Genomic DNA, 15,841 nt, shown 5'->3' with positions numbered 1-15,841 from the left:
GCACTAAGTGAGAAATCTGCTTTAGAATTCTCTCCCTGTCGCCTGCCTCTCCCCCTGCTCACTCTCTCTCTGTCTAAAAACAAACAAATCTAATACATGTTACCTTGAAAAATAAAAGACAACAGCACAAAGAAGAAAAAAAAAACAGAATAAATTCTACTACAAAAATTACTGCTTAGGGGTGGCTTAGTCTGTTAAGCGTCTGCCTTCAGCTCAGGTGATGATCCAGGAGTCCTGGCATGGAACCCCCGTCCCCTCATGCTCTTTCTCTCGCTCTGCACTCTCTCAAATAAATCAATAAAATCTTAAAAAAAAAAAAAAAGAAAGAAAGAAAGAAAGAAAAAGAAAGAAAGAAAGAAAGAAAGAAAGAAAGAAAGAAAGAAAGAAAGAGAAACTACTGCTTATTTTCCAGTAACTAATCTTACTTCATAGGTGTACTTGAAAAGGAGGGCTGGGATGTCATAGATACCAGTTTTCCCAAAATAGAAATTGTTTCATTGTATTTTTTTTTCTAATGACAAAACACAAGATCACTTCGGTACAGAATGTCGCAACCACCAAATGGTGCCTTAGGTTTTCAGAGCATCTGGTATTCCTTTCACAGAGGCTTTTTACAACTGTACATTATTTGAAAATCATTTTAGTGCCTTTTTCACTTTGTATGTTGTGAACGCAAGGAAATACTCTTTTTGCTCACCACGTCCCTCAAGGTGTCCCACACTGACTACTAATTAATACTAATTTTAACTGCCTTTCTTTTTTAAAATGTCACGAACTTCCCCATTCATTTCTTGGTTCTGCAGAGAGGCGTAAGCTGTTGTCTATTTCAGGGTCCACTTCTGGGTGTAAGCTGTTGTCTATTCTCCGTACTTTTTTTTTTTTTTTAAACCTCCTAAGATTCTGCGATTCTAAAAGAATCAACAACACAAACCCGGAGAGCAGGAAAGCACCTGCTCAAACTAACCCCTTCCTCCAGCCCGAGGTAAATAAAGAAGCGCGCGAGATCTCGCGATAATAACATCGCCTGAGAGCCTGACCTGGTCCCCTACCGAAAGACGTTAGTGCGCATGTGTCGCTCGTCCGGAAACTACCGCAGTGGCTGCCGGGAGAGGCGGAAAGCCAGGAAGTAAACATTGGCGGACTGAGTTTGTTTCTGTCGGGTGGTTTGGGGTTCTGCTGTGACCGGATTGGGTAAGGAAATGTGGGAACTTGGGGATGGGGAGAAGGTGAAGCTGAAGAACTCTGGAAAATAGGCCGAAGGCTCCTACTTCTTAGGTACATTCCTACGAAAGTGATGAATTCCAGGTCGAGGGGGGATGGGGATCCGGGACCGAGAAGAAAGCCGCGGTCCTAGGCCTCAGTGTGCTTGTGCCGAGCCAGACCAGGAACGTCTTAATGATTGTTAGAGTAAGAATTATCAGATATCATCGGAGTTTCATTTCCCAGCTGTTAGCTACTTGTGGCTCTTGAGCACTTGAAATATGGCTGGTCTGAATACGTGTAAAATCTGATCGGATTTTAAAGATATTATTTTCTCTTATGTTGATTAAGTGTTAAAATAGTATGTTGGATATGTTGGGTTAAATTAAAACATTTTTAAAAGTTATTTTACGTGCTTATTTTTACTATCTTAGTATGACTACTGGAACACTTAAAGTGGTGTATGAGAATGGCATTATATTTATCTTGGACAGAGCCACATTGTAGGATTTTAAGCTTGTGTGAGTAGGTTATGATATGATTAAATTTGTGTTCTGAAAAAATAGCACTGCGGTGTGGAGAACTGATGGGAGAGAATGGCAGGAGACCAATAAGAAAGGGAAAGTAATACCTTCCATTAAAGTGGTAGCATTGAGAATAGAGAGAAGTAGGTAAATATGAATGCTATTCAGAAGGTAAAAAAAAATACTTAATGATGAAATAGTTATTGAGATTAGCTGGAACATATATGTAAAGGTATGAATAGTATTTTTCATTAAGAGAGGAAACAGTAATCAAGATGACATTCCATGGAGAAGATCATGAATTTAAATTAAGATTTGATGAGTTTACGTGTTTCTAAGACCCTCTAAAAGGAGATGCTATGAAGTGAGCTATTGGAATATATGTATGTGAAGCTCAGATAAAAGGTCTGGAAAGGAGAAAATAAGCTGGAGAGCCAACAGTGGTATATTAAAGCCTTAGAAATAGATGAGCTGACTACTGATGAAGTCCAGAGTGACGAAAGAGACTCCAAGACTGAACCTTGTGGGATCCAAAATTAACTAACTGGGCAGAAATAGATGAACTTGCAAAGAAGACAAGAGCAGCAGGAGAGATTCAAGAAAAAACAGATTATAGTGTCACTTAAGCCAAGAGATAAGAATGTTTCAAGAAGGGAAGGAACAGGGGCGCCTGGGCGGCCCAGTCATTTGAGCTTCTGACTCTTGATTTCAGCTTATGTTAGGATCTAGGGTCCTGGGATGGAACCCCAATGACTGTCCAGCTTCCAGGTCAGCAAGGAGTCTGCCTGTCTCCCTCCCCCTCTGCCCCTACCCCTGTTCTGTGCCCCCCCCACACACACACACACGCACTCTCTCACACAAATAAAGAAATACAATAAATTTTAAAGAAATAAATATTTTAAAAAGAGAGAGAAGGAAGAAAACTGAAAAATGTTTAGTGGATTTAGCACGTTGATCATTGATGACTTCGTGGGGCCTCTTCAGAGAGAGAAGGAGTGGAAGCTAAATTGGAGTGACTGAGGAAGGAAGTAGTTGGGAAAATAGAGTCTATGGATATAGATAACTCTTAAGGAATTATGTCTTTGAGGAAAATAGGACATTGTTTACTTATGTAGGGTTAATGTGCTAGAAAAGTTTGAGACCTATATAGAGAAATTAAGGAATATTAATGAGATAAAGAGTCTTAGGAAATTTTAAGTACATGTATGTATGTTTCTCTTCATTTGTAAGTTAGATTTGAGGGAGGAACTGCAAATAGTATATAGAAATTTTGGGGGGAAGAGAAAGAGACCCTTCCCTCACAGATGCTATAAGAGCATATAAAATATTATATATAAATGAGACTGCAGTATGTGTTATGAGGTATGCAATTTGCGTACTTTTGATAGTTTCCCTGATAAACTCATGAAGGCCTACTTTATACTAATATATATTTCTTTCTTCTCATAGAGGTATCCAGATAACCATGTCAGCTGCAGCTGTAGATGCAGTTAATGCAGCCCCCCTGTCGGGGTCCAAAGAAATGAGTCTGGAGGAACCAAAGAAGATGACCAGAGAGGACTGGAGAAAGAAGAAGGAGCTAGAAGAACAGCGAAAACTGGGTAATGCTCCAGCAGAAGTTGATGAAGAAGGAAAGTAAGGACATTCATTTTTTGCATTATCTGTTCAAAATTATCAGAGTTCAAATTTATATCTACTTAGTTTAGCAGTTTCTCATTTTTTAGTTTGACAGGAAACTATCCTTGCCATTTACATCCTTTTTGTTTTTATTATTTTATCAAATTCATATATGTAAGGTTTAATAATAAAAAAGTATTGAAGGACTTCTAATGAACAGCAGTCATCTCTTTCAGCTCTTCCCACTCCCTGTTCCACTCTAGAAAATGACTACTTTTAAATCTTTCTATCTTGAGTTTTTCTGGTTGATACCTTTACATCTCTAAATAATGTACCTACATCGTTATTGTAATCAACTCTAGGCATTATTAGCTAGCTTCTTGCTCTTTCATAAGATTTATCTACTCTTCTAACATTCATCTCTATCTTCCTTATATCTCTCCTCACTTCAGTTCTGTCACTATTCTTAGTTGCTATATTGGAAATTTTTTCATTCTAAAATAAATTACTTATTTTTAATTTTGTTGTTTTTACTATATTATATAGAGAGATCAGGCATATTTTCTCTCTCCCCTCCACTGCACTATCTCTGTTCTTAGAGTCTGTATAGGCTACCTTTATAATTGTATTATCAATTATTTTCAAACTTTATTCTTAAAATATATATATTTTTTAAATTACAGAGACATCAACCCTCATATACCTCAGTATATTTCTTCAGTGCCATGGTATATTGATCCATCAAAAAGACCTACTTTAAAGCACCAGAGACCACAACCAGAGAAACAAAAGCAATACAGCTCATCTGGAGAATGGTACAAGAGGGGTGTAAAAGAGGTATTTGGGCAACTTTTATATATATCCTTGTGAAAATGGAGATTTTATTTGAATAACTTAATATAAAAGCCTTTAATAAAGTTATATCAGATTATAAAACATCTTTTACCTGGGATTAAAATTCACAATACATACTACTTTTGTTTCTGTGTTTTCTTTTATAAGTTTTATATTGCTAAAGTACTTAAACTTTCTCATTTATAAAAGTATGGAGACTCTAAGTAGTATTTCTCTTAATGAATAAATCACTTCACTGGACAATATAGTAAGAAGAGCCAAATTTTTTCTAACTTATTCAGAAATAAAACGTTTTTCTTTATGTCCTTTTATAGAATTCCATAACTACTAAGTACCGCAAGGGAGCATGTGAAAATTGTGGAGCCATGACACACAAAAAGAAAGACTGCTTTGAGGTAAGTTCACCTTTGAGAATTTTAGAAACTTGTTAGAGGGTCTCTTTCTTTTTTCCTGTCAGATAGCTTAATTCTGTTTTTCTCAAATTACCTAAATTTCGGTACAAGTTAAATAAAAATTAATTTGACTGAAATTAGTTTAGCACCATCAAAATTTTCTGGAGAGTAGGAGAGTAACTGATATGTGAACAGACCATAAATCCCCATGATATGTTTATGCACACTTTATAAATGTCATCTGAAATTTTCCTCTAGGCTACAGGAACTTAGGAAAAGATTTGATTTTATTATTCTATTTCCCAGAGACCTAGGCGAGTTGGAGCAAAATTTACAGGTACTAATATTGCTCCAGATGAACATGTCCAGCCTCAGCTGATGTTTGACTATGATGGGAAGAGGGATCGGTGGAATGGCTATAATCCAGAGGAACACATGAAAATTGTGGAAGAATATGCCAAAGTTGATCTGGTGAGCAACGTTCTCTGCTTTCTCACACTCCTTAAAGAATGTACATTTTGCTGTATCACTGTTTAAGCAACTCTGTTTTTCGAGTCTTCAATATAAAAATGGTGGCATGTTTATTATAGTAGTATAAGATCTGATGCAATAGTAAAAATAAGGTGTGCTAACCATATTGGCAGCAGTTTCTTATTTGATTCTTGTATTGTTTCTCATTTCCTGAGAATTCCCTGAGGTTCCAGAATATACTGGAAGCATGAGAACAGATTAGTATCTAAGGCTTTTGGCTTTTTAAGGTTATAAACTTGCCAAGCCTCACACATTGCATCTTATCTGGGCCTGTATTAAGTTGCCTCACATAGCATTTGAGAGAAGTGAAAAGGGAATAGGATAACTCATTTCAAAAAAGTGAATTTTATTTTAATTCAACTTCACGATTTTACTTACTCCTGTTCCTTAAAATCCATAGTCATGCTGCCTTCTTTTTTTATATAAGAGTTTACATTTAAAAATCACAGTAAAAAATGTCACATAATGAAAATTTCATCTATTCTTGAACAATAAAATACATGGTGATCCTGGGCCCACCTGGCAAGCATCAGTCATCTGGAGTCAAGTGACAGCTGCCCCTTTTGGACAGGACTTATTCTCTGTAGTTTAATCACTGGCACTATTTGGCTCAGTTTACATTAATGTCTGATTCAATAGGAGTTACAAACTCCAGTTATTTAGAAATCATAGATCTAGAGCTACGAGAAATCTCAAAGAGATGACCTTTCTGAAAACAATACATTTATTGGTTTTAAGTGTGTAAAAATTAAATGTTCATTTGAATGTTGTAAAGTAAATTTCAAATGTTTCCTTTTTTGTTAGGCAAAACGAACACTGAAAGCCCAGAAACTCCAAGAAGAATTAGCCTCAGGAAAATTAGTGGAACAGGCTGTAAGTAATAAAAATGATCTATAAAAAAAATTGAGACTCTAAGTAAAAACAAGAGAAAAGAAAGTCAAAAGAGTTCCTTTTATATCTCTTCAGTTAGAAAAGATTTAGGAAGACAGAAGTGCTATTGTGAGGAAAGACTAAAACTGGCACTTTTATACAGTTCACAGGAACATTAGTAGATCCCTCCATCCTAAAGAATTTTCTAGTAGTCAGGAAAGAGGTCACATATGCAAAGATGTAGCACTGTTTAAAATAGCAAGAAGTGGGAGGGTGAGGGGTAACTGGGTGATGGACATTAAGGAGGGCACATGATGGACATTAAGGAGCACTGGGTGTTATATAAGACTGATGAGTCACTTAACCTCTACCTCTGAAACCAGTGATATATGTTAATTGAATTTGAATGAAATTTTTTAAAAATCACAAAATAAAAATCAAATAGCAAGAATTTGAAATAGCTAAAAACAGGACTAGGGAGTGGGTAAAATAAACTGTCCTGCATCTTCATGGTACAATGTTGCATAGCTCTTAAAATGGTTTCTATGGATACTTTGTAATTACAATGGATAACACTTACATTTAAATAACAAATAAAAAATAATATCACAGGAAAAAAATCAGAATATTGATTTTCATTCATTGTAGAATTAGTAAATTTTTCTTTGTATTATACTAGTATTTTCTACGTTTTCCATAATATAATAATTTTATAGCTGAGTAAAAATAATTTTACAGTAAAAAAGATGTATTGCAGCTATTTATTCATGACAATTTAATAGTTAATGTATGTTGTGCTTATTAAAAGTTTTCTTTTAAACAAATTTATGGCACACATGAGTAATAAGTTAAACATTTGGAGTTTCAATTCCTGAAAGGGACTCAGCAGGTATGAATTACAAACAGACCTAATGACCAAGTGAGCAATCACTGAGGCTACCTGGCAGGCAGGTTTACATCTCAGGTTAACAGATAGATGTTAAGATACATCTCTGCCCTTGGCCAGATACATGGTCATAGAAAAATTAATTTACTTCTCTGAGCCTGTTTATCATGCCAAGTAGACAACAACACCTACCCCTGAAGAGACCTAGTAAGTAAACTTGGTAATTGATAGCTGTTATTGCCAACTCTGGAAAAAGGAAAATGGCCTGTTTTTCTTGTTCTGATATATTCTCTGTTGTTTGTTGTAAACACAGTCTAATTTATTTCCCCAGTAAGTATATTTAAGCGTATCCAGGGGACTGATGATTTTTGCCCACTTTCAGTGTTTGAATATTAATATTAACTATATACAGTAGAAGAATCTACTATAGAGGTTTAACTTTCTGTACGGCAGTATAAGTGTGTTTTTTTGGTTGAACTAGCAAATTGCAGAAACTCCAAAAAATATATTTGTGGGGCACCTGGCTGGCTCAGTCAGTAGAACATGTGACTCTTGATCTCAAGGTTATGAGTTCAAGCCCCACATTGGGTGTAGAGATTACTTAAAAAATAAAATCTTAAAAAGAAAAAACATATTTCTGATTCTGAAAGTAATATATAACTCAGTGAAAAAAATAGGACATTATAAAGAAGAAAGTATCTTTTGTTAACAGTTAACCTTTTGAAGTAGGCCTTTCCAAGTCCCATGCCACCTCCCCACATATATCTATATATGTATGCTATTATAGTGCATGTTTTTAATGTGGATTTCACCTTTACATACTCATTTATCACCTCATCTTTCAATTAATATATAGTGCAGTGAGCTCACATTTCTGTCAATGAATGCAGACCTATTTATTTTTATATAAATTCACGTTTCAATACTCAAAGGATTTTAAGAAGATATATGCAGTAAAGTCTCCCATCCTTGCCTCCAACTACCCTATCTCTAAACCTTACCGCCCCCATAATCTGTTTTATTTTTCTTATGGATCCTTTCAGTTTCACAAGCTAAGACAAATATATAATGTTACTACCATTCTTACCCCTTTTTTAAATAATAACAGCAAAAAAGATAGCAAATTGTATGAATTTTTTTCTGCAAATTGGATACACTTTTAATGGATGTTCAGTGGTCATTGAGTACAGTAATTTATATAACCAGTTGTCTAATATTTATTTGATTTTTCCCAAATTTTTGATATTATATACAATACTGTAAATCACATTCTTATAGATCTCTTTATATAATTGCTATATTATTCCATTAGAATAAATTCCTTAATGTTTAATTGTTGATGCAGGAGTATTTTTATTTATTTAAAATTTTGATGTCTTATCACTTAGCTACCATTCAGGAAAGCTATACAAATTTATGCCCCCACCAATATAACATAATGTAATGTAATATATAGCATATGTATGTGTGTATCTATCGCTGTGTTTATATAAGTAGAATAGATAGATATATTTGTACACACTCATATTTTCACATTCCCCCACTAATGCTATAAGTTACTCTTTTTAACCGTTGAAGCCTTTTAAAGGGATATGATGAAATACTATTTTGTTATAGGCATTTTATGAAGTTAGAAAAAATCCTGACCAATGGTAATGAAGAAAGAGTGTCTTTGTGACAGGGATCTTAGACTCTCCTTAAATTACAATTACGGTGTCACTTAAGTAGATTCTTTCATTGCCTAAGTTTTACAAAAGTTGTTTTGGCTCTAAAGATACTTATTACGTGATCCTGATAATGTTTTCTTTTTGGATTTGATAGAAAACTAGTGAGGTTTAGCAAAACTGGTATATGCCTAAAGGTTAACATATAAGAAATGAATATATGTTTGGGTACATTGGTCATTTTAATGTTCCTCTTACCTTTGTGTGATTATAATACTATATCATTGAAAATTCTTTAGAAATATTCTGGCTATGTAGACAGTCTGATAAAATTAGTTGCAATGACATACTTGTATTCAGAACTTACATGCTGATTACATTGAGAAATATGAGAATTTGTTCAGTTAGATTTAAATTATATTATTTTACCTAAAGTGTTAAATAATTAGTAGATTCAGTGAAATAAAATTACAAATTCTCTTTCTTCTTGAATGATGCAGAATTCTCCAAAACACCAGTGGGGAGAAGAGGAACCAAATTCTCAGATGGTAATAAATATTTTCCCTTACTAGGTATACATTAAAATTTTCAGTTTCTGATGGCTAATAACATAAATAATAACTTTAAAGAATATAAGTGATGAATAAGAGTTTGGTTAAAGGGTGCTTCTCCCTCTGCCTGTGTCTCTGCCTCTCATGAATAAATAAATAAAATCTTTAAAAAAAAAAAAAAAAATGGGGCAGCCCGGGTGGCTCAGCAGTTTAGCACCACCTTCAGCCCAGGGCGTGATCCCGGAGATCCAGGATCGAGTCCCACATCAGGCACCCTGCATGAAGTCTGCTTCTCTCTCTCTCTCTCTCTATGTCTCTCCTGAATAAATAAATAAAATCTTTAAAAATCATAAAATAAAATAGTTTGGTTAAAGGGAATCCAAAGGAAAGCAAGAACTAAATGCTGCTCTTTTCTTATAATTTGTTTTTCCTTCTTTCCCCTTCCTTCAGGAAAAAGATCATAATAGTGAAGATGAGGATGAAGATAAATATGCAGATGATATTGACATGCCTGGACAGAACTTTGACTCTAAGAGACGAATCACTGTCCGAAATCTCAGGATTCGAGAAGATATTGCAAAAGTAAGCCCTGCCAACTTAACATGCATTCAAGAAATATTTGTCTTCTCACCCTACATTTTGTCTACTCATCTGATATCTGGGCAGTATATGGGTAATACAGTCATTCCAAGATTAAGTATCACTTCATCTGTACCCCAGATATACAGAGATACATGTAATTGATCATGATTAACTCCTCCACCTAGTTTGCTGAAATCTTTTTTGAGAGAAGTAAACATTAATGCAGTTTTAAAACATTTTCCTTCTAGTATTTGCGGAATTTAGATCCAAATTCTGCTTACTATGATCCCAAAACTAGAGCGATGAGAGAGAATCCTTATGCCAACGCAGGAAAAAATCCAGATGAGTAAGTATCAAGCTAAATGTATAGATTTCAAGATGGGGAGGAGAGTTTTTAATCATGAAGGTGAACCTGAGTTGGAATGAACAGCATCTATGGTTGGGTTAGAAAAGAATTCAGTGTCCTTAAAGAATGCAATTTCTGAAACAATTTGTTTTTTAAATATATATTTACAGAGTGAGCTATGCTGGGGATAACTTCGTTAGATACACAGGAGATACCATTTCAATGGCTCAGACACAGTGTAAGTGTTTGCTCTATGTCAAGATATTTTCTGTCAGCTCAAAAGAAATTTGGAGGCATTTTTAAAAGCTGTTTTCAAGCATGCAATAAATGTAGCTGAGAACTCATTAAGATGTTTTTGATTATTGTAGTGTTTGCTTGGGAAGCCTATGACAAGGGATCTGAAGTACATCTGCAGGCCGATCCTACAAAACTAGAGCTGTTGTACAAGTCCTTCAAAGTCAAAAAAGAAGACTTCAAAGAACAGCAGAAAGAAAGCATTTTGGAAAAGGTAATTTTGACCAAAATGCTATAAAAAGAATGTTCATTAAAGAGAAATGGCCAGTTAATAATCATTTGATTCACATTTGAAATACAACACACAGAGAGACCCTTTTAATTTGTTAGGAATAGTCCTATCATCCCATTGATGTAATCAGTTGTATACATTATCACTATAGCTTTCTCAAGAAACTTTTGTAGCAAAACAGATCATGGAAAAACTTAGTAGTTTAAAATAAACATTTTGTTATTTGTCACAACTTTGTATGTCAGCTGGGTCTCCTGATCTGGGCCAGCTGAAGCTGGATGATCTAGAATGGCCTCATTCTGGTCTCTGGTATTTAGCAGGTTGATTATCCTAAGAGCCCTCATTTGGAACAGCTCATCCCTGCCTCCTGTGGGCTCTCATCCTGTGGTAGGCTAGTCCAGCTTCATTAAACATTCTCAGGGTACCAGAAACTAGCAACAAAAAGTATGCTTTTTAGGGCTTTGCTTGCATCACATTTGCCAATTTCCAACAGGCCTGAACAAGTAACATGGCCAGGTCCAGATTCAAAGGATAGAAAAAATGACTATCTCTTGAGCGGAAGAGTAGCAAAGTCATGTGGCAGATGGGCATGCATACAAGAATAAGAGGAAATGGGGCACCTAGGTGGCTCAGTTGATGAAGTGTCTGCCTTCAGCTCAGGTTATATCCCAGGGTTCTGGTATCGAGCCCTTCATTAGGCTCTCTACTAAGCAAGGAGTCTGCTTCTCTCTCTGTCCCTCCCCCTACTCATGCTTTCTCCCCCCCCCCCTCTCTCAAAAGAAAAATAAAATAAAATCTTAAAATCTTAAAATGGCCATTTTGTAATAGATGAATCAACAGATGAATATCAACTGGAGACATCTTATATTTCCCTATAAAATTGTGTGACTGTTTTTTTTGGTTTTTTTTTTTTTTTTACTGCATTTTGTATGGCAAAGGCCGTAAAGAATATTCCTTTAATGTTTCTGATTGGAAATAAACCTATCAATAGAGATCTGAATGCAAATCTTTTCTGTAAAACGTATTTAATAATGTTCAATGTTCTTTTAGTATGGTGGCCAAGAACACTTGGATGCCCCTCCAGCTGAATTGCTTTTAGCTCAGACTGAAGACTATGTGGAGTACTCAAGGCATGGGACAGTCATCAAAGGACAGGAACGAGCTGTTGCTTGCTCTAAGTATGAGGAAGATGTGAAGATCCACAATCACACAGTATGTGTTAAACTAGAACCATTTGGTGTCCACGTTAGCATTTTCTCTGGGTTATATTTTCTTATTACAGCTTCATTAGCGAATTATTGTTGTGCTTAGGTTTTTTTTTTTAATTGTTTTATGAAATTTTTCCTAAAATACAAAAAATGTGAAAGAATACTATTAAGTTCACCCACATACCTACTACCTAGATTCAGAAATTTTTTGCATGTTGCCATATATGCTTTGGGGGAATGTGTGTGTGCGCATGCATGTAAATAGAATTATATATATATATAATCTATATTTGTATTTTTTTAACTAAAACATTTGAAAATAACAGATATTATGGTATTTTATCCAAGAAACTATATCATGTATCTCCCAAAATTAAGGACAGCCTCCTACATAACTACATTAACATTATCACACTTTAGAAAATTGATATGACTCCTTATCATCTAATCTCTAGTTCTTAAACACATTACTAAAATATACACAAAAACTTTAAACGGGTGGTTTTTGTTTTTGTTTTGAGTCAGAATCCAATCAAAGTTGAATTTGGTTGCTGTGTCTCTTTTTCTCTTCCTGTGTCATATCTCCCTTTTCATGACAGCAATTCTCAGATTGGGCCAGTTATTTTGTAAACTGTCTCATATTTTGTATTTGATTCCTGGTGCTATACAATTTATTCCTGTGGCCTCTGCACTTCCTATAAACAGAAATTCAGAGCTAAAGGCTTGATTAGATATAATATAAGTTAAATATTTTGACAACATATGTGATACAGTATAATTCATAGTGTTTTATGATGAATTATACCACATCACATCATAAAACATATGTTACTTGTTATGCCCTTGAAGTACCCAAACTACAATTTTTTTAAGGTCAAAAACCAAAGTACCTCTGGGGAGCCAGGCCACTAATTGTATATGAGTGAAGCAAGCCAGGCACACTGTATAAACTAGAGAGCATAGACCTTGTCTAAAAGGGGCATCCAGGGATCCCTGGGTGGCGCAGCGGTTTGGCGCCTGCCTTTGGCCCAGGGCGCGATCCTGGAGACCCGGGATCGAATCCCACATCAGGCTCCCGGTGCATGGAGCCTGCTTCTCCCTCCGCCTGTGTCTCTGCCTCTCTCTCTCTCTCTCTGTGACTATCATAAATAAATAAAAAATTAAAAAAAATAAAAATAAAAAAAAAATAAAAGGGGCATCCAGTGGTCAGCAACAGTCAGTTCTTGCCAAGTGGGAATGTGAGCCCAGAACCTCCCAGTTCTTAATTTTTGAAGAGAAGTCAGATAATCCTAAATTTTTTTTATAGTTTTGGGAATGTGAGATCACTATAACTTAATGGCTGCTTCTCACACTTGAGGTCAGGCCACCTTTTTCCTGTCAGCCAGCCCTGGAATCCCCATAATTTTCTTCCCAATTTACTTTTTAAAGGGCTGTATTCTTTTGTATTCATCTCAGCAGTATATGAGAGTCCCTAGTTTCGGGTTCTTTTTTTAAGTAACAACTCTCTCTCTGCAGCATATCTGGGGATCTTACTGGAAAGAAGGCCGATGGGGATACAAATGCTGTCACTCTTTTTTCAAGTATTCCTACTGCACTGGAGAAGCTGGCAAGGAGATTGCTGTAAGTACCTGTCCTCACAAGTGTAAAACAACCAAAGCTCTTAAGTCAAAATCTGTATGAAACATATTTTCTCATGTTTCAAATTTTAACTTTTTCTTCAGTGATTGGTAACTATGATACTCAAGTCAAATTACATGTATTTTCCCACAGAATTCAGAGGAATGTATTATAAATGACATAACTGGAGAAGAATCTGTGAAAAAACCTCAAACGCTCATGGAGGTATGTCTATAATTATTTGTCCTGAATTAAGTCCTTCAAGGATGACTTTAAAATTTGTGCTGGAGCTTTGTTTTTTGCATTAGTAACACTATATATTTCAATCCTCCCTGTCAGATGCATCAGGAGAAACTAAAAGAAGAGAAAAAGAAGAAAAAGAAGAAGAAAAAGAAGCATCGGAAGAGCAGTTCAGATAGTGATGATGAAGAAAAGAAACATGAGAAATTGAAGAAGGTACTTCGGGAACTCTAAATAGTCCAAGTGATGACAGTATTCTTTATTTGTAGCCACCTTAAGAAATTATCTAGTCCTGTCTCCAAGCTCATTTTAAAAATGAGGAAATGAGTTCCAAGTCTGTGGTTACCTTGAAAGTCTAGAATACAAATGGAGATTTTTGTGTTTTTCAGTATTGCCTGCTCCTTGGAATGTTTGATAAATATCACTAAGGTACAGAAGAAATGTGCTTTGTAAAGCTCTTATTTTAGAGTTATTGACAATGCCCAAAGAGAATTGCCTTCTAGCTCTCTAATTTGTAGTTTTCAGCAAGTACTTGGGAAAATCAGAATTGTAGTTTCCACCAGAAGCATCAATTGTGGACTTCTGTTAGTAAAATGAATCTTGTTGAATCTTTGTTACTAAGTAAATTTTTTTTAACATTGAAAAGGTTGTAGAATGTTTTGTGCTCTATGAAAATACCATATCAGCCAAATAATGATTAGTTGTAGCTTGACAATAGAAGGGCTGACTCTCAAGCTCTTTCAGACAATCCAGATTTTTGATATAGCAGTTTATATTCAGTGGGATCTTTTGTATTTTGCTACTTTTGAACAGAAGAGATCTGATGTAGAGCTGTGTACTCATGTTTTTCCTCTCACTACAGGCACTGAATGCAGAGGAGGCTCGCCTTCTTCACGTCAAGGAGATCATGCAGATTGATGAGAGGAAGCGGCCTTACAATAGCATATATGAAACTCGGGAACCCACTGAAGAGGAAATGGAGGCCTATAGAATGAAACGTCAGAGGCCAGATGACCCCATGGCTTCCTTCCTTGGGCAGTAGTAACTAGTTATCAACAGTCACCCAGGACAGACACAGCTGATACGTTCTTTTCAGCTTTTTGCTGATGATTATAGGTGGAAAAACCATGACTACTCTTCTTGCTCCCTAACTTTAATAAAGACTTCAGAAGTCTCATAGTAAATTCATTTCTTTACACACTGAAAAAACAAAGAAGAAAAACAAAGAGGAAGTACATTAAGTATATATTAAGATTTTTATTTCCAGTTTTATATTAGGTGATGTGGAAAAAGGCCTTCGCTCTCTACCTAGCAAGAACATTTTCTACTTAACATTTATTAAGTCTCAAACTTTATTTCCTCAATTTTTATGGCCTTTTATCTACTGTTAACACATATTTCAAAGGCAGATGAATTACTCATTCTTGAAATCACGGTTTTGTTTTTTTCAAATTACTAATAACTATAATTGTAGGTATTTGAGTATCATTTGGTTTTGCCTTCTAAGGTTTCACTGGTCTAAAGCCAAAAAATTATTCTATCTTGGGCTTTGGGTTACTGAAAGGAAATCTGTAGAACATGTGAATAACTTTACCCCCCATGTCAATCTGTATAGTAATAATTCTGTTTTCTACTTGGTTATAAAATTCTTATTTTTTAAATATTTCCTTGTACCTTACACCTAGAACAAAATGGGTTAGCCTTTGAATGTAAAAATAGTATTTTGTCATCTTGAGTCACTGTTAACTGATCAGTACTAGGTCTTTTACCATTCTGGACATGAGCCTTTGGACACAGAAACTCTTTCCTCTATCATAGAGAATATGATTTGTGGTACTATTTGTTTTGTGATTGCCTTTATGTAATAATCATGAATATTAAATTTTAAAAGATTATAGAATACCCATTAGGGATCCCTGGGTGGCGCAGTGGTTTGGCGCCTGCCTTTGGCTCAGGGCGCGACCCTGGAGACCCGGGATCAAATCCCACATCGGGCTCCCGGTGCATGGAGCCTGCTTCTCCCTCTGCCTGTGTCTCTGCCTCTCTCTCTCTCTCTCTCTCTCTTTGACTATCATAAATAAATTTAAAAAAAATTAAAAAAAAAAAAAAAAAAAGAATACCCATTGTACCTAATCTCTATGGGAGGAGGTGTCTCTTTGCAAAAATTGCAGAAAGCAAAACCTGAAGTTGAAGGTTTATTTAAAGAATTATAAGTATAGCTCATGGGGTTAT

At 35.4% G+C, this 15,841-nt stretch overlaps 1 protein-coding gene across 2 annotated transcripts; it reads left to right on the top strand.

Annotated features, from left to right (window-relative positions):
- The first annotated feature begins 1,086 nt into the window (after window positions 1-1,086).
- Window positions 1,087-14,784, top strand: SLU7 (SLU7 homolog, splicing factor). Of its 2 annotated transcripts, none has more exons than XM_041750566.1 (16): window positions 1,087-1,191; window positions 3,174-3,359; window positions 4,025-4,178; window positions 4,511-4,591; window positions 4,895-5,059; window positions 5,924-5,992; window positions 9,040-9,087; window positions 9,541-9,672; window positions 9,921-10,018; window positions 10,189-10,256; window positions 10,387-10,526; window positions 11,595-11,756; window positions 13,268-13,372; window positions 13,523-13,594; window positions 13,709-13,825; window positions 14,472-14,784. In XM_041750566.1, the coding sequence occupies exons 2-16, from the start codon at window positions 3,190-3,192 to the stop codon at window positions 14,649-14,651; spliced, it is 1,761 nt and encodes a 586-aa protein (XP_041606500.1). In that variant the 5' UTR covers window positions 1,087-1,191; window positions 3,174-3,189; the 3' UTR covers window positions 14,652-14,784. The 2 variants fall into 2 exon arrangements, with proteins under 2 accessions (XP_041606500.1, XP_041606501.1); XM_041750567.1 differs by having other exon boundaries at window positions 1,142-1,275.
- Window positions 14,785-15,841: the final 1,057 nt, after the last annotated feature.

This window comes from Vulpes lagopus, chromosome 3 (assembly GCF_018345385.1).
Source record: "Vulpes lagopus strain Blue_001 chromosome 3, ASM1834538v1, whole genome shotgun sequence".
In the NCBI taxonomy this organism is placed as follows: Eukaryota; Metazoa; Chordata; class Mammalia; order Carnivora; family Canidae; genus Vulpes; species Vulpes lagopus.
The sequence above is the reverse complement of the archived record's forward strand: the minus strand, read 5'-3'. Positions and strand labels throughout refer to the sequence as shown.

Coding starts and splice junctions, on each gene's coding strand:
- SLU7 (XM_041750566.1), top strand. CDS start 3,190: ATGTCAGCTGCAGCTGTAGATGCAGTTAATGCAGCCCCCCTGTCGGGG. Junction 9,088..9,540: donor AGGAACCAAATTCTCAGATG/GTAATAAATATT, acceptor CCCTTCCTTCAG/GAAAAAGATCATAATAGTGA. Junction 11,757..13,267: donor TGAAGATCCACAATCACACA/GTATGTGTTAAA, acceptor CTCTCTCTGCAG/CATATCTGGGGATCTTACTG.